The 25318-nt window shown below is 42.6% G+C and overlaps 1 protein-coding gene across 1 annotated transcript; it reads left to right on the top strand.

Annotated features, from left to right (window-relative positions):
• Positions 1-576: 576 nt before the first annotated feature.
• On the top strand, positions 577-2296 carry LOC108251331. Its single transcript, XM_017441589.3, has 2 exons — positions 577-1505; positions 1587-2296. Exons 1-2 carry the CDS (start codon positions 806-808, stop codon positions 1982-1984), a joined length of 1098 nt encoding a protein of 365 aa, XP_017297078.2. The 5' UTR covers positions 577-805; the 3' UTR covers positions 1985-2296.
• Positions 2297-25318: the final 23022 nt, after the last annotated feature.

Genomic DNA, 25318 nt, shown 5'->3' with positions numbered 1-25318 from the left:
CTCCACTACATCTGCATGCATAAGAGCAGAGGCCGAAAAGGCAGCGCTGTTGGAGCGCGTTGCAGCGCTCAAAAGGAGACATCAGCTTGATGAGCAGGAGGAGAAGTTAAAACGAGAAAAGGAACAACTTGAACTTGAGACAGAGTTAGCAGCTGCAAATGCAAAACTTTGTGTGTTGGGAATACAATCACAGTGTGGCTCAAAACGATCTGATGGCATGAACTCATAATATGAAAAGGGTGGTGCCAAGTCGGCGCTAAAACTTAGTCCATGTGCCGATATATTTGTTCCAGAAAAATATATGGAAGACGTTAAAGTGTCTTCTGTCACTGAGCAACCAGTTGTTCGACCAAAACAAAAGCTAGCAGTTCAAAGCACAGATAAGTCACAAAATGTCTGTGCTCAAATGACTGTTCATCAAAGTTCGAGCACAAGTTTGCAACCACCACTAGAACAACAAATGGATCATCAAACCAGTATTATGGACATCATGCAAAGACAAAATGACATCACTGCCATGTTGGTTCAGCAAAATCTGAGCTCTGTTTTGCCACCAAGAAACATTTCTGTTTTTGATGGAGACCCTCTTCAATATAAATCTTTTATAAAAGCATTTGAGAATGGCGTGGAAGCCAAAACATCCAACTGGAGCGACCGTTTGCATTTTCTAGAACAATACACCAGGGGGCAGCCTAGAGAACTTGTGCACAGTTGCCAGCATTTACCATCAGAACTGGGTTATCTTAAAGCTAAAAGTCTTCTTTCTGAACATTTTGGAAATGAATACAAAATTGCTCAGGCCTATATGGATAAAATTAACAACTGGCCAGCCATTAAAAGTGAGGATATTAAATCAATGCAAGCATTTTCGCTGTTTTTAAGGGGATGTTCAAATTTAACAGAACACATCACATATATGAAAGAACTGGATTTACCATTAAATATGAGGAGCATAATCCTAAAGCTTCCCTATAAAATAAGAGAGAGATGGAGAAATGTAGCCTGTGACTTGCAGGAAAATAGTGGTCAGAGAGCTTTATTTACTGATCTTGTTGCTTTCATTGAAAAGCAAGTTAAGGTTGCATCTGATCCATTGTTTGGCAATATCATGGACTTTCAACAGCTCAACTCTAAAAATTCCAACAAGAGTTTTACAAACCAGAAGAAAAGGGGGAGCAGTTATGCCACAAATGTCATTACACTGAATAATGAATGTGCATCTGAAAACAAGAGTAAGTCCTCCAAAAGTCATAGCTGTTTGTATTGTCTCTTAAGTAATCATACAGTTGACAAATGTTTTAAGTTCAAGGAGAAGCCACATAGAGATAAAGTAAACTTTATTAAGGAAAAGGGCATGTGTTTTGGTTGTCTCAAGATAGGACACATAAGCAGAGAATGCAGAGGTCGCCTGGACTGCTCTGTATGTCATCAAAAGCATCCCAGTGTCCTGCACATTGATAAGGAAAATACAGGAGCTTTCTCCAGACGTCTACAGAATCATCTAAGTACTACTTCCACAATGACTCAAACCTGTAGTCATATCAGTGTCTGTGATGAAGATAACTCAATCCTTTCTATTGTTGCAGTTCAAGTCAGGAGTCCAAAAACCAACACAACGGTGCAGACGTATGCCTTTTTGGACCCGGGCAGCACAGGCACATTTTGCACAGAAAGTTTGGCCAGAAAGCTGCAACTGAAAGGCAAAAGAACAAGCATTCAGCTGCAAACAATGGGACACAAGGATATTGTGAGTACAAACATAATCTCTGGACTGCAAGTAGCAGCACTTGATAAAAATGATTTCATTGAACTTCCAGATATTATCACACAAAAGCTAATGCCTGTTTCAAAGGAAAATGTTCCACTACAGGAGGACATTGACAGGTGGCCATACCTGCAAAGCATAAAGCTCCACAACATAGATGCCGATGTAGATTTGCTAATTGGCACAGATGCACCTAAGTACTGGAGCCATGGGAACTGATAAATAGCCAGGATGAAGGCCCATATGCAGTTTGGACTTGAGTTGGATGGGTCATTAATGGTCCACTTCGGAGCGAAAGGAACAGCACAGGCAGTCATGTTGTCACTGCAAACAGGATTTCTGTTGAACATCTGGAAATAATGTTAATTGAACAGTACAATCATGATTTCAATGAAAAAACTTCTCAAGAGCAGATTGAAATGCCCATAGAAGATGTCAAGTTTATGACTATTATGAACAATACAGCACAATTAATCAATGGACATTATTGTATTGACCTGCCTTTTAAAGTTGAAAACTCTATCTTGCCAATGAACCGCTGTATTGCAGAGCAACATCTTCAAAGCTTGAAAAGAAAGTTTGACAAGAACAGTATTTTCAAGAAAGACTATGTTGCATTTATGGATGACATGATATGTAATGGATATGCTGAAATTGTACCTGATGATCACTCAATGGGCAGTGAGGGAAAAATGTGGTATATACCCCACCATGGTGTTTATCACCCCAGAAAAGGCAAACTCAGTTGTTTTTGACTGTGCTGCAACATTCAAGGGGACCTCACTTACCTCACCAGCTGTTACAAGGACCTGATCTGACCAACTCAGTTGTGGGAGTTTTTCTACGCTTCAGACAAGAGCCTGTTGCAGTTATGGCAGATATTCAAGCCATGTTTCACCAGGTTCATGTTCCAGAGAAGCATAGAGACTTTCTTCGTTTCCTCTGGTGGCCCAATGGTGACACTTCACAAATTCCACAAGAATATCGGATGACTGTACATCTGTTTGGAGCAGTGTCCTCTCCGAGTTGTGCAAATTATGCATTAAGAAGAACAGCAGAAGACAATGCTCAGCAGTTTCCAGCTGAAGTAGTTAGTACAATCAAGCACAATTTCTATGTGGTTGATTGCTTAAAATCTTTGCCTACAGAAGAGGAAGCAATCAAATTCGCCCAAGATTTGACAGCTCTTTGCCATCAAGGAGGATTTAAGCTCTCAAAGTGGATCAGTAATAGTCATGCAGTGCTGCAAGCACTTTCAGATAAAAAAATAAAGGAAATATTGGAAATGGATTTGGAGCTTCCAGTGGAACGAGCACTTGGCTTACAGTGGTGCATTCAAAGTGATGTCTTTAAATTTAAAACTTCACTTCAAGAGCGGTCTCATACAAGAAGGGGAATACTGTCAGTTGTGAGCTCACTGTATGATCCCTTGGGATTTCTCGCTCCCTTTGCCATCACTGCCAAACTGCTTCTACAGGAGCTCTGCAGGAGAAACTTGGGCTGGGATGATGCTGTTCACCATCATTTCTCCAAACAATGGACCGACTGGCTGGATGATCTGAAGAAGATATCAGAGTTTGAAGTGGATCGCTGTATTAAGCCTAAAGATTTTTGTCCTCTCACAGCACAGCTCCACCACTTCTCTGATGCCAGCCAAGTGGGATATGGCACAGTGTCATATTTAAGATTCCAAATGAGCATCATGTACACCTAGCATTCCTCCTGGGAAAGGCCAGAGTTGCTCCTCTCAAGCAGACAATCATCCCTCGTCTAGGGCTCACTGCAGCTGTCCTCGCTGTTCGTATGGACTAACTGCTTCACAGAGAGTTGCATCTTGAACTTGATACATCTGTTTTTTGGACTGACAGCACCACTGTCCTAAAATACATCTGCAGTGAAGCAAAAAGGTTCCATACCTTTGTTGCAAACAGAGTGTCCATCATCAGAGAAGCTACACAAGCTAACCAGTGGAGATATGTGAGTTCTAAAAGTAATCCTGCAGATGAAGCCTCAAGAGGAATGAAAGCAGAGGACTTCTTGGAGCAAAACAGATGGATTAATGGCCCTGATTTCCTATTGGAGACGAAAGATAAATGGCCTAAGCTGGAGGTAAAGCATTACTTACTTCCTGCTGATGACTCTGAAATAAAAAAGGATGTGACTGTCAATGCTGTTGTTGAGGAGGTTAAAAGCCCTACCAGTTTTTTCATCTCCTACTTCTCATTCTGGGTGAAGCTGAAAACATCTGTAGCTCTGTTTCTAAAGCTCAAGGAACTTCTCATTCTGCTGTCTCAGAAAAGAAAGGAGTTTGCAGCCAGGATGCATCAGTCTGGAGAAGATATACATGCTAAGGAGCAAAAGGTGACACAAAAGATGCAGCAATTTAAGACTGTGCTGAAAAAACAGTGTTTGACATCTGATGATCTAGCTAAAGCAGAGCATTCCATTATTCAGTTTGAACAACATCACAGATTTGGACCAGAGATCTGCTCACTCAGAGTCAACAAGACAATTTCTAAAGACAGCCAGCTGTACAGACTTGATCCAGTGGTTGACAATGGAGTCCTCAGAGTGGGCGGACGTCTCAAAAGAGCTGCATTGCCATCTGAAACCAAACATCCTATTATTTTGTGTAAAGACATGCATGTGGCAACATTAATTCTGCGTTACATTCACCATGTGCTTGGTCATGCAGGAAGAAACCACATGTTGTCTAGATTGCGTCAGAGATACTGGATTATCAATGCAAACTCTGCTGCAAGAAAAATCCTGTCTGACTGTGTGACCTGCAGAAGAAATAGAGGAAAACATCTGAAACAAAAAATGGCTGATCTGCCCCAGGAAAGAGTAGTTCCAGACAAAGCTCCATTTACAGATGTTGGGGTTGATTATTTCGGCCCCATTGATACCAAAAGAGGCAGAAGTCTACTTAAAAGGTATGGAGTGATATTTACTTGCCTAACCAGTCGTGCTGTTCATTTAGAAGTGGCTCATACCCTTGATGCAGATTCTTGTATTAATGCAATCAGAAGATTCATCTGTAGACGTGGTCCAGTCTCCTCCATCAGGTCAGATAATGGCACAAATTGTGTGGGAGCCAACAGAGAACTGAAAGAAAATCTGACTGCTTTGAACCAGAGCAAAATCCAAAGAACTTTGGCCCAAGATGGCATAAACTGGCATTTTAATACACCTGCGGCTTCACACCAAGGTGGCATCTGGGAACGCCTGATCTTGTTAGCAATAGCTTGCACTGACCTTGCCAGTGTTTTTAATACAGTGATTTAGATCTATATATACAGAAATGGTAGTGCTTTATGAATATAAATTCCTCATTATCTTAAATTTTGAGTAATGACAGTGAGAATATACTCCTAATGTTTATTACAGGTCCAGAATGCCTTGATCAGTGGAAAGACAGGGCTTGCATGTACAGATGAGCAGCGCAGGTGGAATGCAGGGACAGCAAAGAATCTTGAACCCAAACGTCTAAGCCAGATAAACTTCAGAGCAGCAGTATAACATGAACTCACGGGCTGCAGTGACACAAACACTCCCAAACACGCCACATCATCATACACACCAAGACTTCAAAGACAGTGTTAGCAAAGCACCAATGAAGCCACTGTTTCTCCTCAAGAACACAATAATTGGAAAGTGTTACAATACCTCACTGTCTGCAGAACCTCACTGCAATAGCACAATTAATGAGCAATTTTTTCAACAACACCAAGCACACAGTTCTGATCTTAGCTGTAATTCATGCAGGGCATACTATCAGGCATATATTCAAGTTTCTGAACATCAAGCATCACAATTACAAGAAAAAACAAAAGAACAAAGTGCATCAGATCTGTGGCACAACTGTAGAAAAAGACTTACAGACTTATCAAAACTTTTTACAGCAAGCAAAAAAAGTTCCAGTTCGTGCCACCAAAAACAATAATAAATTTTATCTAAGCACATGTATCCCTCCTTTCGTGGTAATTATGAAACAAAGTATGGTAAAGAAAATGAGATCAGAGCATGTAATCAACTAAAAGAACAGGGCATGAACATCATTCACATGGGTACTGTTATGCCCCTTTTCCACTAGTGCCTGAACAGGACGGTACGGGACGGCACAGGACGGTTCCACGCCTTTTCCATTATTCAGGATTCATGGAACCGTCCCCCTTTTTAGTACCAACTCCGTTGAGGTTCCAAGCATACTGTACTGGCCTGAAAATGCGACGTCAGAGTACTGTCGGTCACTGATTGGTTAGGCGGTGGAGTCACTGGTCGTCCAATTCTTAGGTGCAGGAGTTTTTGTGCTTGGTGGCAGAGGACAAAATTCAGAGCGAGCTAGATGGGTCGACTCACAATGAAAAAATTTTCAAAGAGGTGTCAGAGCTGATGGCTGATCGTGGCTACCAGAGAACACCGAAGCAGTGTAGAGATAAATTTAAAAAACTGAGGTGCGATTACCGCATGATAAAGGACCGCAATAGAAGGAGTGGTTCAAACTGCAAAATATGGAAGTGGTTTGACCAGATGGACGCCATTTACGGACATCGGCAACAATGGGAGGGAGAGTGGCTTAGATACGGCCTCTTCACTGCTGGAATCCATGATGGATGATGGTGAGTGTTTTTTAACTTTAAGCATATTTTATATTAAAGTTACTTATCCCATCGGTCGTGAGTATACAAAATTAATGCTGACGCCATTGCCCCCGGTTGCTAAGTACTAGCATTGATGCTAACTGTGAACTGTACGTGTGTACTACTTTGGTCTGTAACTACATATCTTAATGTAGGTTTTCTGAAGTTTTGTGTTTCTTTTGTTTAAGAACTTGTGCCAAGATCAAACAATAACCCTCCATGTCCCCCTGGATCATTCCTCCACTCCGTCGTGGCCTAGTAGCACCATGCAGAGCAGCACAACACAGCAGCCTGCTGTACTTGGTAAGAAGCAATCATGCAACCATATTGATACCTGAACTGCCTTGATATTGAACAATAACATTTTTTGTTTAAATTTTTGTTGCACAAAGTTTAACACCTGTATTCACCTGTTTAATATCAGCACACTCATTGATTTTGCTTACAATAAAGCCTTTTCCTCAGTTGCAACACCTTTCTTTGTTTTAAGCCTCTTTTCCCACTACAGTCTCTGGACTTGGTTTTTGTTGACCACTTGCCACTTCTTTTCTGTCTAGACAAGAGAAAGCGCGGCACAACTAAGGAGCAGTCATTTGTTGCAGCAGTGCAGGCAGAAGACGAGAAGACGAGGGCACAGCGGGACCAACACGTCTATCTTGTGCTGGATGAAGCGCGGGAAGCAAGAGAACAAGAGGCGGCCTTGAGGAGGGAGGAGATGCAACACAACGGGTTCCTTGGGGTGTTGGGGGACATTCCACATGCTCTTACCCACAGGCATTCTTGATTTTTGATGATTTTCTGTACATTTCTACTGTTACATCTGGGTTTTTTTTTAATAAAACTGTTTTCTGAAGTCTTTGCATCATCATTTGTTTTGTTAAGAGTGTACAGTGATCTGTGAAATTTCCATTTGCCCTTCAGCTTTAATGATTCTTAACTCTCCTGTTATGTTGCAGGTCAAATTCATCCATTTTTAAATTCAAAATCCAGAAGCCATGGCTCTCTGCTAGTCCTGATAGGGTCATTGACTCAGATGTGCTGCTAGAAATAAAATGTCCTGTACCAACACATCCTTCACTCAATAAGCAGCTTACCCAGAAATGGAGCAATACCAATTTGTTAGATGGAGAGCTGCCACTGCAGAAAACTGGAAGCAGAGGCTAATACATGCAAGTGCAGCTTACAATGATTTGCACAGGTCTAAAGACTGCCACACTTGGGATCTGGACACCCAGTGAGCATGTTTCATTTACAGTGCAATATGATGAGGCATTTTAAAGGGAAAAAGTAGAGCGCTTGATATTTCTCATGTTTCTTGCCTGGACTTGTAGAAGAGAATGCTGCAGGATGGTTTCAGCTAAAACCTTTTTTTGTCCACCAGCCACTATTTTTTGTTGTGAAAAAAAGTTATTTCATATGATGATGATGATGGAGGTGGGTGGAAGCAGTTGTGTTGCCCTACAAGCTGAACAACACCTCTTTCTGGACACTGCATGGAAATAACTAGATTTTTCTTATTTTCCTTTTTTATTTTAAACCATTAAAAGATGCATATCTGTACATAAAAAAATTCAGACAAGTGAAATTTATTTCTGTGGAGTGTTTTTGAAGTAATTTTTTGTGCTTTTGTAAGTTTTTGTATGTAAGTTTTAATGTTTTTCAGACACTTGCTGTTTTTAATGCATAGATTTATTTGTGCTAGCCGCTTATATTTAACATATTCTGATAAAGGAAATGATTTTTGTAGTTTTAGAAAGGTTTTCATCGGGGATATAAATTGTTACAATGCTATGCTAAGCATAACTCCTAAGCTTCCACTTCAGTATCCGATGATATTTAACATTAACACGAACCGCTATAGTTTTCGGTTTGTAAACATGACGCAGTTTTTGACGGGTAGTTAGACAAAGCTGTTTAGCCGTGCTATGGTAGGAAAATGTGACGCGGAAGCACAGATCGTCAGAACACCGTCCGTAGGCGCGAACGCACACTGACCGACGTCATGACGTCATTGATTTAGTTAAAAAAAACATTGTTTAACTTTTGGTTCTTCCCTCGACTACTCTTGAAAAGCATTTTTGTTGTCTGCCACCCGCTTAACTCCTAAAATGTTCCGCCATATTGCTAATGCTACTCCTCAAATTGTTTCTTCTTCTTCTTCTTCATGATTTTTATTGGTGGTTGGTAAACAACTGAAGGAATCAATACTGCCACCAACTGGTAAAGAGTGTCTGCTAAACTTTTCTCCTTCTTGCACTTAGCAGCAACTCAAGCACATTAGTGCTCCCCTATATGTCAGGAGGACAAATAAACATTTTTCTGTTCAAATTGCCAACCCGCCACAGTGGCGTGTGCGTTGATCAAATTCACCCGCCACTTCACATATTTACTCGCATTTGGCCAGTGGCGGGTGCTAATTTCCCCCGCTGCTTGAACACAATGGGCAAGCTTTAATGTACATTTGCTCTTAGGACAACTATGAATGGGACAGCCAGACATTAACATACAGTCAGAGTTCAGTCTGTCTTGTGAATGAAAGGAGACATTTAATATAAAATTTGTTGAATATTTCACAACTAAAATGTACAAAATTTAAACATGCTGAGTAATTAATGATAAACTGATGACAAAATAGTTCTATATTTTGGCAATCTGCCAAGACAAGAAAATATTAAACATGCATATTGTCGTTTTGAGAAAATCATTTGTTGCCATTTGAAGAACCTGTTACATTGTGGTTGAATAAAAAAAGAATAATTGTTCAGTTGGTTGCACCATATGTACACTATTACATAAGCTTTTCAACAAAAACATTCAGTATGTAGAGAACATATAAAAAAGGGAAACCTGGAAATTATTTACACGCTACATATCTGTACATCAGAATTTGTCAGGATTTTGATTTATTTAACCTGCTAAGAAAGAATCACACCAGAGAGGCTTGTTGTCTTTTGTGAAGGCCTTCGCAAGAGGAGAAATTCCACAACAGCTCCTAACGGCGTGCTGTCCAGGAAGTTCTGCCTCCTTACTTGGGCTTTCTCTTTTATTAAAGGAAGAAGAAAAAGGGGGTTGATCTGAGCCGGGCAAAACCAGTCCAGACCATAGTTTAAACATAAGCATAACAATAACACATAGCTCTTTGGGAGAGCCAGATGGTGTGGCGCCCGCCATCTGACCTTCGCGTCTCACGTAGGCAGTTTTACACATAAGCACAAAGGCTGAAAAACTGGAACACAAATAAATTACTGTCTCATAATTCAAAAACTCATAAAAGGAACAACATGTTAATTTTAGAAAACGTAAAAATAAGAGAAAAAAAAGGTTAAAATCGTAGTCATAAACATAACACAAATTGAACAACAAATCATAAAAGCAAATTAAAGTGGAAAAATCATTTATGAGTGGAAAAATCAAAAAGTGAAATATGAATTCAGAACCAGAAAACATAAAAACAAAAATAAATGACATGTATGTACATCCATCAACTTCTGAAACCTTAGTTGTAAAAACCCTAATTTTAATTGCTGAAAGAAAGGCTTCTCAATTAAAACATAAGATAACTTTTCTATTCTTCACTGAGAACACAGGTCTGTTTCAGAATTAAACTTTATTATTCAGCTCCACGAAAAGGGTACAGTTTCACCACGATCACAGCTCGTCATGGCTGCCAGCTGCATTTCCACCAGCGTCTGGGTCACCGTTCTGGTCATCATACTCCTAAGACAGGGGATGACACAACAGAAAAAACAGAGAGAACAGTAACAACACAAAGATCACTGGGATAAACAGTTTTAGCAGCAGCTGCCACAAGGTCCCAGACGTCGGACAGGACCACAAGCCGAACGGCCCAGAGCCATGGGTGGCAGACTTCACATAACAGTGGATGAGACCTCCTTTCTCTGACTCATCAGGGATGTATGTACAACAGGCAGTCCGATTAATCTTGCAACCTCCGCTTGAGAGGCAGTCAGCAAGTCCAGAACAATGTGATTTTTCAGAACCATCTGCCGGATGGCAGACAGCTCCTTTGCAGTTCCATTCATGGCCTTCTGTGTCATGGCGCGTCAAGGCATAGCGGTTGGTTTCCACAGACAAGACTGTTCTGGTCTCCAGTCGTTCCCTCCTGGTTCTCTTCCACCAGATCAGCAAAACCTGTGACTAGAGGTGACCGATTAACAAAATGTGCTTTATACTCACTTGTCGTGTCCTCCCTCACTGTCCAGGAAACTGTCGGCCAGTCGGCAGCTCATATGGAGTGAAACCTGTCCCTGAATTAACTAAGCTCCTAATAGACATCAGAACAATAGGTAATGCGTCAAACCAGTTCAAATTTGTCTGTGCACTGATTATCACCAATTTGTTTTAAGATTAGATTCAATTTTTCCACCCTTCCTTGTGACTGAGGGTGGTAACCAGCTCCAAACTGATGTTTTCCCAACATTTTTCTCTACAATTTGCAAATCTTCATTTTTTAAAGTGTGTCTCATTATCAGATCTAATTTTTTCTTTTTTAAGTTTAAAGATGGGTTGCCACCAGTGGCAGAGGTTTCTGTTCATTTATTTGTGACTCATGTGAGCCAGTCTGTGAGCTTCATTTAGTGCTCTTTTTCTAATCCCTGGAGATAAAATTGGCCTCCCATCTGGGCTAGTGTCTTTGTCAATCCTGTCTAAGTGATGTCATAGTGAATACTTGTGAATTTACAAACATTACTAGCTGTGAGACATTAAGATGTGTATTGGGTAATTCATTATGATGTGGGCAGATTTTTGAATAATTTTGCCATGCCTGCAGCGTGTTGAGCACATCCATGTTGATGTTTTTCCAGAGATACTTATGTACATTAAAACGCTCCTGCTACTCCCTCCATTTTTCGGAAACAGAACCGCATTTGTAACTCAATCTGTTTCATAACCATCCAGAAAAAAATGGCACCGAGTAGGCAGTTGTATTACAATGTTCAAACGTCATCTAATCAGTGGTTTGTTTTGTAACTTTGTAAAATTTTAATGTGGGCGAGTATTGAATCCGTGTCCAATTAGTAACTTTAACAACAGTTTTCATCATTCAGCCTAATTCTTTTGCTTGATGGCCAGGACGAATAGTCAAAGAAACATGAGGGACAGACTCAGACATTCTGTACCATAATTGTTGTTCTGGTATCAGTTGTGCTAAGGCTGCTACACCCCGAGCTCCCACAATGATACATGTGCATTTAAGTTCCCATGTGTGCCCCTCTAAGGTGTCCTCAAAATGTTGTCAGTACACCAAATTGTCATTTCTGTCATAGAAATGAGTAACATGAGGCAGATCAGGTAGTGGGACATATAGTTTGAGGTGTGAGATCCAAGGTTCTCAAGTATGGAACAGAGACAAAACCTCAGCCCCCCGTTTGCTCTGATTGTCCTGTGGCCATGGAGCAAGGCAGCTGCGTCCATCAGATAGTGTGCACAAAATGCAGGCTCCCAGTTTCATGAGAAGGTCACGGCCACAAAAGTTCACTGGAACATGACCGGAGTAAATGGAATGTCACAACTGCTGTAACGCTCACGACAGAAGACCCGAAATTTCAGCCAGCACACAAATGGAAGTAGAAAAAGGTTTATTGGGAATGGGGGTGTGGGGCGACCAGCAACTGGACCAGGAACCACTGAGGATGAAGAAACAGGTTAGCGGCTAGTAGCTTGGGAGCTCAGGAGGCAACTGAACTCTGACATAGACAGGCTAAGGCAAGGTCAGAACCAGACAGACTTATCTGGGGGTAGGCAGGAATCCAAGGTCCAGGCACAGAAACAGGTCAGGCATGTAAAGGCAATCTCAGCAGACAAATCCAAGGGCGAGGCAGAAGGCGAGGTTGAGAGGCCGAAACAGGGTCGAATCCAGGAGACAGAAACCAGAAGAGAGTGTCCGACGAGGGCTAGGCAAGGGGATCCAAAAGGCAAAACGTGGTCAAGATCGTGGTCAGGCAAAAGGAGGTAATGCTGGATATCTACTCATAACAAAGGGCTTTCAAAAATCTGGCACTGTCTGAGGCCGAAAATAACTGTTGGTGAGCAGGTGGATGGGATGAACCTGATTGCACTGCTGAGCAGTAGTGTGCAGGTGGCCCAGATGATCTTGATTGCTGCAGTGAGGGCTGAGGAGGAAGACAGAGCAGGCAGACAGGCCAGCATCATAACAACTGCTGGTAGTTCTTTTTCTAGAGGCAGCTTCAGATTCACGCCAAAGAAACCCACGACGTCCACAGATTTATTGGACAGGGTGTCTTCTGTCCAAGGAGCATTAATAGATGTGTATGTTGCCCCCAGTGTCCACAAGAAATGACAGTGCTCTGTTCAGGACATCAAAATGTAACAACTGGTCTGCCAGTCCCTGTGTAGATGATCTGCTCTGAGGGGTTTGTCACTGCAGGTTCTGCCCCTGGTTCCAGTCCCAGGTCCCATCCATCTGTGGGATTTGACCTCTATCAGTCACTCATGCTCTCCTTCACAATCAATCACATAAAACAAAACTGAAACATTTCATAGAATTGACTTTATGTAGAAAAAAGTCTCTGAATTAAATCCTATTTCTTCTATTTCATAATTATGATGAGAGATCCTGTGAAAAGTCTACTGTCTTGTGCTCACAAATATCATATTACAAAAAAAAACAAAAAACAATGTTGGGGCCCCAAGTAATTCAGCAGTTTTGATTTTTAGAAAACAAAAAAGAAAAAGATAAGGAAACATCTCACCAGGTAGCCCATTTACTCCCGGGGTTTCCTCCTCCAGACCTGGAGTGCACTTCACCCAAGCCACTCCAGGAATAGGGACCCATGTGGCAACTAGTTGACTTTAATATGGTGAAGTCTTCTTGGTCCCTCCAGGGTTGGAACAAGCTTTTCCAAATAGCCCACCAGGGTTGGGACAAGCTTCTCCAAATAGACCAAAACTCTGTCTATCCGGGCGAAGTCTTGAGCTCCACTAGTCTATGCTGCTGCATCTCTTCACGCTGCTTCACCTGCCACACCCCTCTTGCTATTCAAGTCATGTGACTTTTTATAAGTTTGGGTAAAGCTGTGACCCAGATAATTTTCTTTGTGGATATTTTTGAGGAGACAATTTCTATTATTATTTTGTTGATAAAGATTGGCAATCAAACGTAGAAATGGATCACCTTGAAACTATAACACTGAATTAGTCTCACAAGGCCAAGTCCACGGGAAACCTGACCTCCCAGTATTCAAAGAGTCCAGACTATAACAGGTTGACAGGATGCCTTTAAGATTCTGTAATTGATTACTTTAAAATCTGTCAGAGTACTGGGGTGGACAGAGTGAAACAGTGGATCTAAATTGTTTTCTAACTTATGAAATGTTGGGATCTGGGTGGTTTGGGTTCTTTTTTGGTTTGTTTTGGGTTTTGTTTTCCTTCCTTTTGCTGGCCATCTCCACTAGATGGTGCCGTGGAAGCAAGGTCGGGAGGACTGGAGTGTTGATGTCACCGTCACACCAGTTCCCAATCGGCTCATCAGCGGGGCTTCAAGAGACGCCGACTACCAGCATACCGACGCTTGAGTGTTAGCCAGTTATGGTAACTCTGAGCCCTCCTGAGATCGTGTTTGTGCTTCCTAGTTGCTCCGAAGTAACGCTCTCTTGTTGTCTGGATTCTTTTTAGATGTTCCTGCGACCCCAAGTCAGGTTCTGTTTTCGAGCTCCACTTTTGACGCCGTGGATAAGTGCCCGTTGGTGCCCAAGACCACTACTCACCCTACTACCCGTTGAGAACCTCCTCAGTCCCAGCAGGCAGTCCGCTCACTCTCCGTGACGTATTTGAGTCCGACTACCTGTCCGCCCTCCTCCGCCGGACGACCCCCTCCTCCGAACCTCCGCCGCCGGAGCTCGCCATCTGGTGGGATCCTCCTCCAAGACTCCAGCCCAGGTTTTCAGCGCCCCAGCCCTGGCCGCGCCGTTATCCACTACGAGTAAGCATTCTACTTTCTAGTGAAACTGAAAGTTACCACGGCCGCTAAACTCACCTCCGGATCTGTTGTTTTCCTCAGCGACCTGGCGTTCCTATTTGTTTTGACTACTACGAGTTATATGAGAACCACCTCTGAATTCCTGTCCGCAAATAAATTACTTTAACTGTTCATTCGCATCCTGATTTGTGTTCTGCATGTGGGTTTGTAATATTAAATCAAGCATGACATAAAAGGGAATTATTACTAGGAGTTTTTGGGAAAGGAAATTAGGCCTAAAAACTCCAGGAGTTTAGAAGATGTTTGTGTACTATGTGAGAACAATGTTTTTGTTTGTAAGATTTTATAATCCGCAGAACTATAATATATGTAAAAAAAAAAGTATATTTTTGTACATAGGGTTAAGTTGAAAGTGTTTAGTTTCTAATTGTTATGACAAGATTTAGAGGTTTATGTAAGAGATGAACATTAGGTAAACACCACATTCTCTATGACAACCTCTACGTCACATGAGGCAAAAGGTCAGGAGAGGAGAACAGAGCAAAAGAAGAAGGGGGGGGGGGCCTTCTAAAAAGCCCAACACTTAAGCAGGATACAGAATTTGAATTAAAAGAAAAGATGACTAAGATAATTAATTTAAACAATTTAAACAGCTAAAAATTAAAGGATTGAAGTTCTATCACATGAGGATTGTTCAACGGATGAGAATGTTTTACGAGGAGTTTTTAGTAGTTCATCATTAGAACTGATTATTAATAAACACTTGAGACTGGGAGAGTGGAAAGTTAATTGACTGTGGCATGACTAGAGGCAAGAGGCGTGGCAGGAACAGATGGAGCTGTGACAGAGCCCCCCACTAAGGGCCCGGCTCCTGACGGGCTGCCTGGTTGACCCGGATGAGCCCTGTGGAAGTCCTTGATGAGGGTCTTATCAAGGATGTCTTTAGCAGGAACCCAGGAGTGTTCTTCTGGGCCGTATCCCTCCCAGTCGACCAGATAGTGAACTTGGCGACCCCAAAGTCTGGAACGTAGGAGCCTCTTAAAAGTGTAGGCCAGGCCGCCATCGATGAACCGGGCGGGTGGCGGGGGTCCGAAGGAGGGACTGAGTCCAGACGTCTTCACTGGTTTAATTCTTGACACATGGAAAGATGGGTGAAACCTGGTAGCTCTTGGTAGCTGTAATCTTACTGCAACAGGGTTGATGATCTTGGAGATGGGGNGACACGTGGAATGAAGGGTGAAACCTGGTAGCTCTTGGTAGCTGTAAACGGACGGCGACAGGATTGATGACTTTGGAGATCGGGAACAGGCCGATGAATCTGGGTGCAAGCTTGCGTGATTCCACCTTCAACGGTAGGTCTCAATCTCTTGGTTGGCCCGTTCCATCTGTCCATCTGTCTGGGGGTGAAACCCTGAGGACAGACTGATAGAAATGTCCAATAGGTTACAGAACTCCCGCCAAAACTTTGAGATAAATTGAGGCCCACGGTCAGAAACAATATCCTTTGGGATACCGTGGAGCCTAAATACCTCCCTGGCCATAATCTCGGCCAGTTCTCTGGAGGTAGGGAGCTTCTTAAGCGGGACCAAATGCACCATCTTAGAAAATCGGTCTATGACCGTCAAGATTACTGTGTTACCCGAGGATGCGGGTAACCCCGTGATGAAATCCATAGCGATGTGGGACCAAGGACGAGAAGGGATAGGAAGTGGACGCAGCAATCCCACTGGGTGACAACGGGAGACTTTGGCCTGAGCACACTGGGGACAGGCAGACACAAACTCCCGAACGTCCTTGTTAAGAGAGTCCTACCAGAACTGGGATCTTACTACCAACAGGGTCTTGGTAATACCTGGGTGACAGAAGATTTTTGAATTATGGCAAAACATTAACACCTTAGTCCTTAACTCAGGAGGAACGAACATGCAGTCAGAGGGACAGGCTGAGGGAGATGGGTGTTCCAGAAGTGCCTGACGGAGGTCCTCCTCCAGCTTTGTGATGGACAAGCGTACCACCTGGGGCAAGATGAACTCCTCCGAGTTGATCCCCTCCGACTGTTCGCCCTCATGGATCCTGGACAATGCATCTGCCTTAATGTTTCTCTCGCCAGGCCTGTAGGTGAGATGAAAGTTAAACCTTGAGAAAAACAGAGCCCACCTGGCCTGACGAGAGCTGAGCCTCTTGGCAGTCTTCAAGTACTCAAGGTTTTTATGGTCGGTCCAAATGACAAATGGCTCTTGGGCTCCTTCCAGCCAATGCCTCCACTCCTCCAAGGCCAATTTAACGGCATGTAGCTCTCTCTCGCCGACGTCGTAGTTTTGTTCTGCAGGGGATAATCTCTTAGAGAAATAGGCACAGGGGTGGAGCTGTTTGTCTTCCAAGACCTGGCTTAGTACAGCACCCACCCCGGAACTCGAAGCATCAACTTCTATGATGAAAGGCTTGTTTTCATCGGGTGAGTGCAGAATAGGAGCCTGAGTGAATCGATCCCTGAGTTTATCGAAGGCTAACTGTGGTTCCTGATTCCAGACAAACTGGGTCTTGATGGAAGTGAGAGCGTGAAGTGGTGCTGCAACCTGGCTAAATCCTTTAATAAATCTCCTGTAGAAATTAGCAAATCCCAGAAAGCGCTGCAGACTCTTTCTGTCTTTAGGGACCGGCCATTCCCTGATAGCAGTAACCTTGGATTGGTCCATGGAAACTTGGTCAGGGGAAATGTTAAATCCCAGGAAAGAGGTAGAGGTTTGGTGGAACTCGCATTTTTCTGCTTTTACAAATAATTTATTCTGAAGAAGTCTCAACAGCACTCTCCTGACGTGATCTCTATGTGAACTAAGGTCTTGTGAAAAAATGAGGATATCATCGAGGTATACGAACACAAACTAATTTATCATGTCGCGTAAGATGTCATTAATCAGGGACTGAAAAACTGCGGGTGCGTTGGTGAGGCCAAAAGGCATGACAAGATATTCGTAATGTCCTGAGGGTGTGTTGAATGCTGTCTTCCATTCGTCGCCCTCTCTAATGCGAATTAAATGGTAAGCATTTCGTAAGTCTAACTTAGTGAAGACCTTAGCCCCTTGAATAAGATCAAAGGCGGACGACATGAGAGGTAACGGGTACTTATTCTTAATAGTAATATTGTTCAGTCCTCTGTAATCTATACAGGGTCTTAGGGACCCATCTTTCTTCCCTACAAAAAAGAACCCTGCACCAGCTGGTAAAACGGACGGTCTTATTATGCCTGCCTGGAGACTCTCCTTTATAAATTTGGACATGGCCTTGTGTTCTGGGCGAGACAAGGAAAAAAGCCGACCACGAGGTGGAACTGCACCTGGGAGTAGGTCAATAGGGCAGTCGTAGGGTCGGTGAGGAGGTAACGAGGTGGCTTTAACCTTGTTAAAGACCTCCTTGAGGTCCAGATACTCCGAAGGTACCTTGGATATGTCGGGGTAGTACTCGGGTTTGTCGTTGGATGAACCAGGATCCACTATGGCGTCCAACAGACAAGATGCTGAACACGTCTCTGCCCATCCTGTGACCTCCCGTTTGATCCAGTCGATCTGAGGGTTGTGCTTCTTGAGCCAGGTTGCTCCTAAAATGATAGGAAGATCAGGGGAATGGATCACAAAAAACTTAAGATCTTCATGATGATTGCCACAAATAGATAAGTGAACAGGCCTGGTCTCACAATTGTCCTGAGCCAACACATGACCATCGAGAGCTGTAATCCTGTGATCACTTTGAGAAAGAATTAATTCTATACCCAGCTTCTTAGCAAAGGCCAGGTCAATGAACTCAGAATCTGCCCCAGAATCAATAAATACCTGAGTAGAAGTTTTATTACCCTGGACAGACAGTTCGGCAGGGAGAATGAGCATGGAGGAGAAATTATGTCTACTTACTGGGCTCAGCAGGACTCTCCTGGATCCTACTGAGCCTGGTCTTTTAATGGACAATTCCTCACAGCATGACCCTTGGATCCACAGAAAAAACAGAGATTTCCCGCCCTTCGTCTAGAACGTTCCTCCAAGGATAATTTTGTTTGTCCGATCTGCATAGGTTCCTCAGATGAGACTGCTCCTGCCGTGCTGCTAGACTCCTGGGGAATGGAAGGCCTGAAATCCATCGAGCGACTCCTGAAAGACAGGTTACACTGTTTCTCCTGTTTGCGTTCCGTTAGTCGGAGGTCTATTCGGGTTGCCAGCTCCTCTAATTCTCTTAGACCGGCGGGGCGATCCCGAGTAGCCAGCTCGTCTTCAATCTCCTCCCTTAAGCCCTGAAAGAAAGCGTCCGTTAATGCCGAGTCATTCCACTGACTATCAGCGACTAGCGTGTGGAAGTCTATGATGAACTCGGTAACGCTTCTTCTCCCTTGCTTTAACGAAAAACGCTTCACGCTCGGGTGAAATCGGGTTAAACACCCTACAAAGTTCTGCAGCAAAGTCTTTGTAAACATAACAACATAAAGCATCCCGTTGCCAAGCTGCTGTGCCCCAGAGTTTAGCTTTGCCAGACAACAAAGAAACCACGTAAGCAACCTTGGCTCTCTCAGACGGAAATGATGAAGGCTGAAGTTGAAAATGAATTTCGCATTGTGTCAAAAAGGGTCTGCATTGTTCTGACTCACCGGAAAAGTTTTCGGGTGGAGGGAGCTTTGGTTCATGCAGTGGTGACACAAATGAGCGAGTAGTTGCTGGAGGAACGGCGTTAACTCTACTGCTCGACATGTCGCGGATTAACCGCATCATTTCCTGCATGTTCACCTCTAACCCGGAAATGGCTCCGTCAATGTTGTTTCGCCAGCGTTGTTCGTCTGAATTCATGTTTGGTTTTGGCCAGATTATTCTGACAAGGCAGGGCGTGGCAGAATTCAGACTCACAACACAAAGACGAAGTTTTAAGGTTTTTATTATAAACGGACTAGGAGCAGGCTCAAAGTCTTTGGTCAACTCACTCACGTGACCGTCTAGGATCGGGACTGGAACTGGTAAGTCCTCCTTAGCTTGGTAGCTAGATGCAGACAGGCTTGTCTGAAAGGGGCTTAGGCGAGAGGGAAAATCCAGGTCCAGGCAGTTAGTCGTTACCGGTGGGTCAGAGATCAGAAGCCAAATCCAAAAGAGGAGAATCCAAAAAGCGAGGTCCAGATAGGCGAAGCGAGGTCGGCAACCAGAGATCAGAGTCCGAAGCAGTATCCAACAAGGGGCAGGCGAGTGACGTGGGTCGTGAGACAGGCAAGGGTCGAGATCAGGTAAGGACGTGGAAAGAATGCTGGACATCTACAGGCTGTGAGGCTTTCAATAATCTGGCGGTGAGTGTCTGGGAGCTGTGAGTATTTATGCAGGGCTGAACAGGTGAAGCAGATGATGATAATGGCGTAGACATGGAAACCGGGGCGTGGCTTGCGACTGGGAGAGTGGAAAGTTAATTGACTGTGGCATGACTAGAGGCAAGAGGCGTGGCAGGAACAGATGGAGCTGTGACAGGAACATTAAGAATTCAGACCAGATAACTGACTTACTTACAATACAATCAAATTTACAATATTAGGTGTTTAGTTGTTTAAATAATAGTCTACTATGCTTACAAGATAAACAATTTTACTTGTTTCATCAGTATAAAAACAGAGTATTTTTACAAGTTTGACATCTGAGTTTAAATGTAAATTAATCTGCCGAAGTGATTATTTCTGAAAACATTTGTTTTTGTTTTTAATTTCGTACAATTAAACAAGGAAGAGTTTTCTTTAAATAAAGAGCTGGTAAAATTATGACTTCTATAGTTCAACTAATGAACAATGGGATAGGAACAGTATTCTTAGTAATTCCGCAATCTGAACCCATAATGCAGCGTACGTCATGAACTTAAGATAGCAGCTTCACAGCTTAATCATCTCATCCCAGGATTTATTGACTAAATGCTAAAACTACTCATTTAAGTTACAGTAAGTATTTCACTAAAATATCTTCAAGATTTTGACATTTCATTTCTGTTCTCTTTTAAATGTTACTTGTTTGTAGGTTTTATCAAAGTAAAATCATTAATATGGTGTAAACAAAGACTTCAACCAATGACTAGTAGACTGTAGTAAAATGTTAACAAGCAGAAAGTGTTTTGTGATGAAAATTTATAAGTTTTATGTACCGTTAAGGCTAGGAGCCTAATCTTTGGTGAAAATTATTGGAAAATAAAACCATATTGGTGGAAAGAAACATTTCAAGTCCTGATCACCACATTAAGAACACTGAAAATAACTGGAAGGAGGTCATGGATAAATTCATCTCACTGTAAGTTAGTTAGTTAGTTTCCCCGGATGAGGCAGGAAAAGTAACACACACCAATGTTCCTGGAAGGCAAAGTCTGGCTACAAAGGGGGGTCTTTCTCTAGGTAGAAGACTCGTCTCAAACCCAGTGAAGAAACTGACGGCCAGAAAGGAACACCTAGGGTGTGAAATAAATAGCGAGGGACAGAAAAGGGGAACTAAATAGTTATCTGTGAGACCGGCTTCATGTCACCTTTCAGAATAACTGGTTGAAGTTTAACATTAACTATAGCTGTGAAGAGATACCAATCCTCTGATAGTTTGATTAAACTAATGTAGCAAGACCTGACTTTCCTCCAACTGTATTTGTGTGATTATACCTAAGTTATCAGTTCCTTTCTGAGAATTGCAGATATTATGTATCGGGAAAGGTGGTGACGGAGGCAAACTCAGAGTGCAGACTCATACTGAAAAAGGAAACTAATTTATTAAATTAAAAAGATGAACAAAACAAATCTGATGTGGCAGCAAAAACTAAACATAACATGATCCAGAAAACAGGGCAGGAACAGGACAACCAAGACACGACAGGGCAAACATCAACAGAACAATGAACCAGCAAGTGAATGTAAGAGAAGACCAGGTTTAAAGAGCAGAGGGCAATTAGAGGAAGTGGGCACAGGTGAATGAAAATCACGAGAACAGGTGGAGATGAGCGGGCCAGGTATCCAAGAGCTGCCTGAGGATAACTGAATGATGGCTGAGGGTCAGAGCAAAACAAAACATGACGACAAGAAAAGAAACAATCTGAATACAAAAACACAAAAAAACACAAATCCTGATACTATGTGACAGTCCTAAAAGTAATTGGACAAAATGTGATGAAGAGTCTAGCAGAACAGCTGAGACTGACAAACAGATTGACTTTAGAGATACTGTATTTAGGGCTAGGAAACCTTATGTTTGTAAGTGTTTTGATTTGATTGTTGAACTTTTGTAACTAATTCCAGATGGCAATATCACCAAGGCCTTGAGATGACTTGTCAAAAGAATTAAACAATGAAAGGAGATTTCTAGAGATCACAACTCATCCAACAGTTTGCTGGAATCCTAGAATCCTATAACTTTTCTTTGAGTCTCTGTTGCAGTGACAGTGGTGACCTGAGGATGCTATCGTGTTCCATGCATCCAAGGACTTTCTTCAGAGGCATTCAGCTTTGCATTCTTTTTGTTTCTTTGCCAGATTTGTCTCTGCTGAAGATTAAGAAGATATTCTTTCTTCCACCTTGTCCAGAATTCATTGGCTAAAAACTGAACTTGGCGCCATCTCTTTCTCAGGTACAGGTCTTGGCTCACAAATTCACCAGGAGGGGGCAGAATAACACTGGACTTCATCATGAGAATATGATTTGGTGTAAGAGGCTCTGAACTTGGATCACTTAGGTTTTCTACTGTTAACAGCCTGCTATTCACAATAGCCATCACCTCATACAGAAATGTTCTGAGGGAAGAACTATCAAGTCTCTTAGGAGATTTATCCAGCATAGCAGTTAAAACGCTTCTAATGGTCCTAATCTGCCTCTCCCAAACACCTCCCATATGACTTGAGGAAGGGGTGTTCAGAACAAACTCACATCCATATTGTTTTAACTGTTCTTTGTCACAGTCCTTCAGTGCATTCAAAAACTCTCTATTAGCACCAACAAAATTAGTCCCTTGGTCACACCTGATTTGTCTTACATGTCCACGAATGGAAATAAAACAACGCAATGCATTAATAAAAGCATCAGTAGTAAGGTCATCTAACATTTCAATATGTATTGCTCTGGAACACATACATGTAAACAAAAGACCATACCTTTTAAGTTCTTTTCTACCTTCTTTTACATAAAAAGGTCCAAAACAGTCAACAGCACAGAAAGAGAATGGGGATGTTGTTTCCGTTCTGTCCTCTGGTAGATCTGACATCTGTTGATCTTGGGTATGCCTCCTGAACTTCCTGCAGGTTATGCACTTGTAGATGTGTGAAGCAACTGCACTGCTGCATCCTGTGATCCACAGTCCATTGGAACGCAGCTCGTTGACAGTAATTCCTCTTCCTTGATGCCGCACCTTTTCATGGAAGTGTTTAATCAGTAAAGATGACACATGACTTGATTTGGGGATAATGGCAGGGTGTTTGATGTATGGGTGTAGACTTGCTCTTGTTAAACGTCCTCCCACCCTGAGTACTCCTTGCTCATCAACAAATGGGTTCAAGCAATACAACCTGTGTGTCTTATCCTTGAGTTGAATGTCCTTTTCTTGGATTAAGTCCTTGATTTCCTTGCCTTGCTGAAACTACTGCAGCTGTTAACTTAAGCCTAGGGACAGTAGTGACTTTGGTTGGGGCAACGCGTGCCTTTCCCATGACTAGTGCACAATGAACATCCCCTTTGGATGTGACTGTTCTTACATAGCTACATTGTCCATAGCCTGTCACACTAGCGTCTGAAATATGGTGTAAATCACACTGTGTGATGTCTGTGTTTTCAGGTACCATGCATCTTTGGACTCTCACCTTTGTCAAGTTTTGAAGATCTAGAAGCCAGGATTCCCACTCACTGTAGAGCTGGTCCGAAAGAGGCTCATCCCATCCAACTTTCTCTTGACTTAACTGTTGCAGGATTTGTTTTCCTTTTAGAATGAAGGGTGCCACAAATCCCAGTGGATCATACACTGATGCTACTGTGCACAGGATTCCTCTTCTTGTCATTGGGTGCTCCTTGACTGTTATTCTGAACTGAAACTCATCAGAAGAAATGCACCACTGAACACTAAGTGCTCTTTCCATCAGTGGCTCAACCAAGTGCTAGATCCAAGTCTTTAATACTGTCAGCACACTCCTCTCTGGGCAGCGACTTTAACACATTGTCACTGTTTGATGCAAACTTGTGTAATCTTAGTTTACCTGTGTTACACAGCTCTCTTGCTTCTTTGACTAGTTTTATTGCTTCTGTTTCTGATGTAACACTTACAAGTCCATCATCTACATAAAAGTTTCTTTGAATGAACTTCACTGTGTTCGGAGAGAACTTTCCCTCACCTTGTGTGGATAGATGTTTTAAATCAAAATTGGCACAACCAGTTGAAGAAGCTGGACCAAACAGGTGAACCTTCATGCGAAAGACTGAGGGGGTAACATTTAGATCACCATGCTCCCACCATAGGAAGCGTAGATAATCCTGGTCTTGGGGTGTTACATGGAACTGGTGAAACATACGCTCCACGTCACACATTACAGCCACTGAGCCCTTCCTGAACCTACAGAGTACTCCCACCAAGGTGTTTGTGAGGTCAGGCCCTGTAAGCAGGTGTTGATTTAGTGAAGTGTCTTGATATTGTGCAGAGCAGTCAAAGACTACACAGATCTTGCCGGGCCTTTGAGGGTGGTATACCCCATGGTGGGGAAATTTCAGGCAGGAGAATTACAGAGTTCCTTCTCCGGTACTTTCTCTGCATCACCACGTGCAATGATGTCCTCCATGAACCTTGCATAGTCTGAGTAGTACTTCTGATCCCTTACGAATCTGCGTTTGAGACTGCTTAATCGTTGCATTGCACTTGACATATCATTGGGAAGATTTGGTCTGTCACTTTTGAAAGGCAGGGGCATTTCATAATGTCCATCTTGCTTTTGTTTGATTCCTTCTTGTAGTTTTCTTATGAAGCAGACATCTTCTTGTGAAATGCTTGTCTCTTCCACTGCTCTCTCTGAAAAATCTGATTCAAGTGCTTTGATTACATCTGGACCAGTTACTTCTTTTATTTGTGTCTTGCAGATGTAATGAACTTTATTCTTTAGCTTTGTGGTTGGCTCAGTCTCTGGTATTACTTGCTTTACAGTGATGCGATGACTTACTCCAATTACATCACTGCCTGCATCACACGAATCACAGTAACTTATGATGCTCCAGCCCAAATCTGTTTTCTGGGCATAAGGCTGGTTTTCTTCACCACATATGACTTCTCTGGGCATTAAGGCTTGTGTGCAGTTGTACCCTAATAGGAGTCCTATCTCACAGTCCAATGGTGGAGCAATGTATTCAGTGAGGTGCTCCAAATGTGGCCACGACTTTGCTGTGTCTGGAGTAGGAATATGACTACGATTGGCAGGTATAAAATCACGTGTGTAAGCAACTGGCACAGTGAGTTTCTTTTTGGAAAACAATCCTCTTATTTGCAGAGCTTCAAGTTTTGTACATGGAACAGTTGTTTTCTTAGATGACATCATAGATAATTTGAGTTTAACCTGGGTTTTAGCTGTGTCCAGATTGTTTGCTACTTCATTGAGAATAAAGGACGAATCACTCTGTGTGTCCAGTAGAGCGTAGGTAAGTATTTCTTTGCTTGGCTCATTTTGTGTAGATACATAAACAGGTACTATTGCAGATGTCTGTGTGTTTCTACTTTCATGAGTCACTCTGTTAGACATACTTTTGTTGACTGTGTCTTGTGACTGTGTTACCTGTTGCTGGGTTTCCTTCCGTTCAGCTACTTCTTGTTCTTTAGGTTGTTCTTTCTTTGTCTCGTGTCTTTGTCTTTCTTCATGCAGACATGTGGGATGTCGTTTTGAGCATGTGTGAGCAGAAATGACCACCTTGTAAACAGCCAAAACATAGTTTTTCACTTGAATGAACTTGACTCT

The sequence above is a fragment of the Kryptolebias marmoratus genome, linkage group LG20 (assembly GCF_001649575.2).
Source record: "Kryptolebias marmoratus isolate JLee-2015 linkage group LG20, ASM164957v2, whole genome shotgun sequence".
Lineage (NCBI taxonomy): Eukaryota > Metazoa > Chordata > Actinopteri > Cyprinodontiformes > Rivulidae > Kryptolebias > Kryptolebias marmoratus.
Note: the sequence above shows the minus strand (reverse complement) of the source record. Positions and strands in the feature narration are given on the sequence as shown.

Excerpts from the sequence above, each read along its gene's own strand:
- LOC108251331 (XM_017441589.3), top strand. The coding sequence starts at position 806 with ATGGATAAAATTAACAACTGGCCAGCCATTAAAAGTGAGGATATTAAA. Across the intron at positions 1,506-1,586 it reads ACGTCTACAGAATCATCTAA|TTCAAGTCAGGAGTCCAAAA; the intron begins GTACTACTTCCA and ends CTATTGTTGCAG.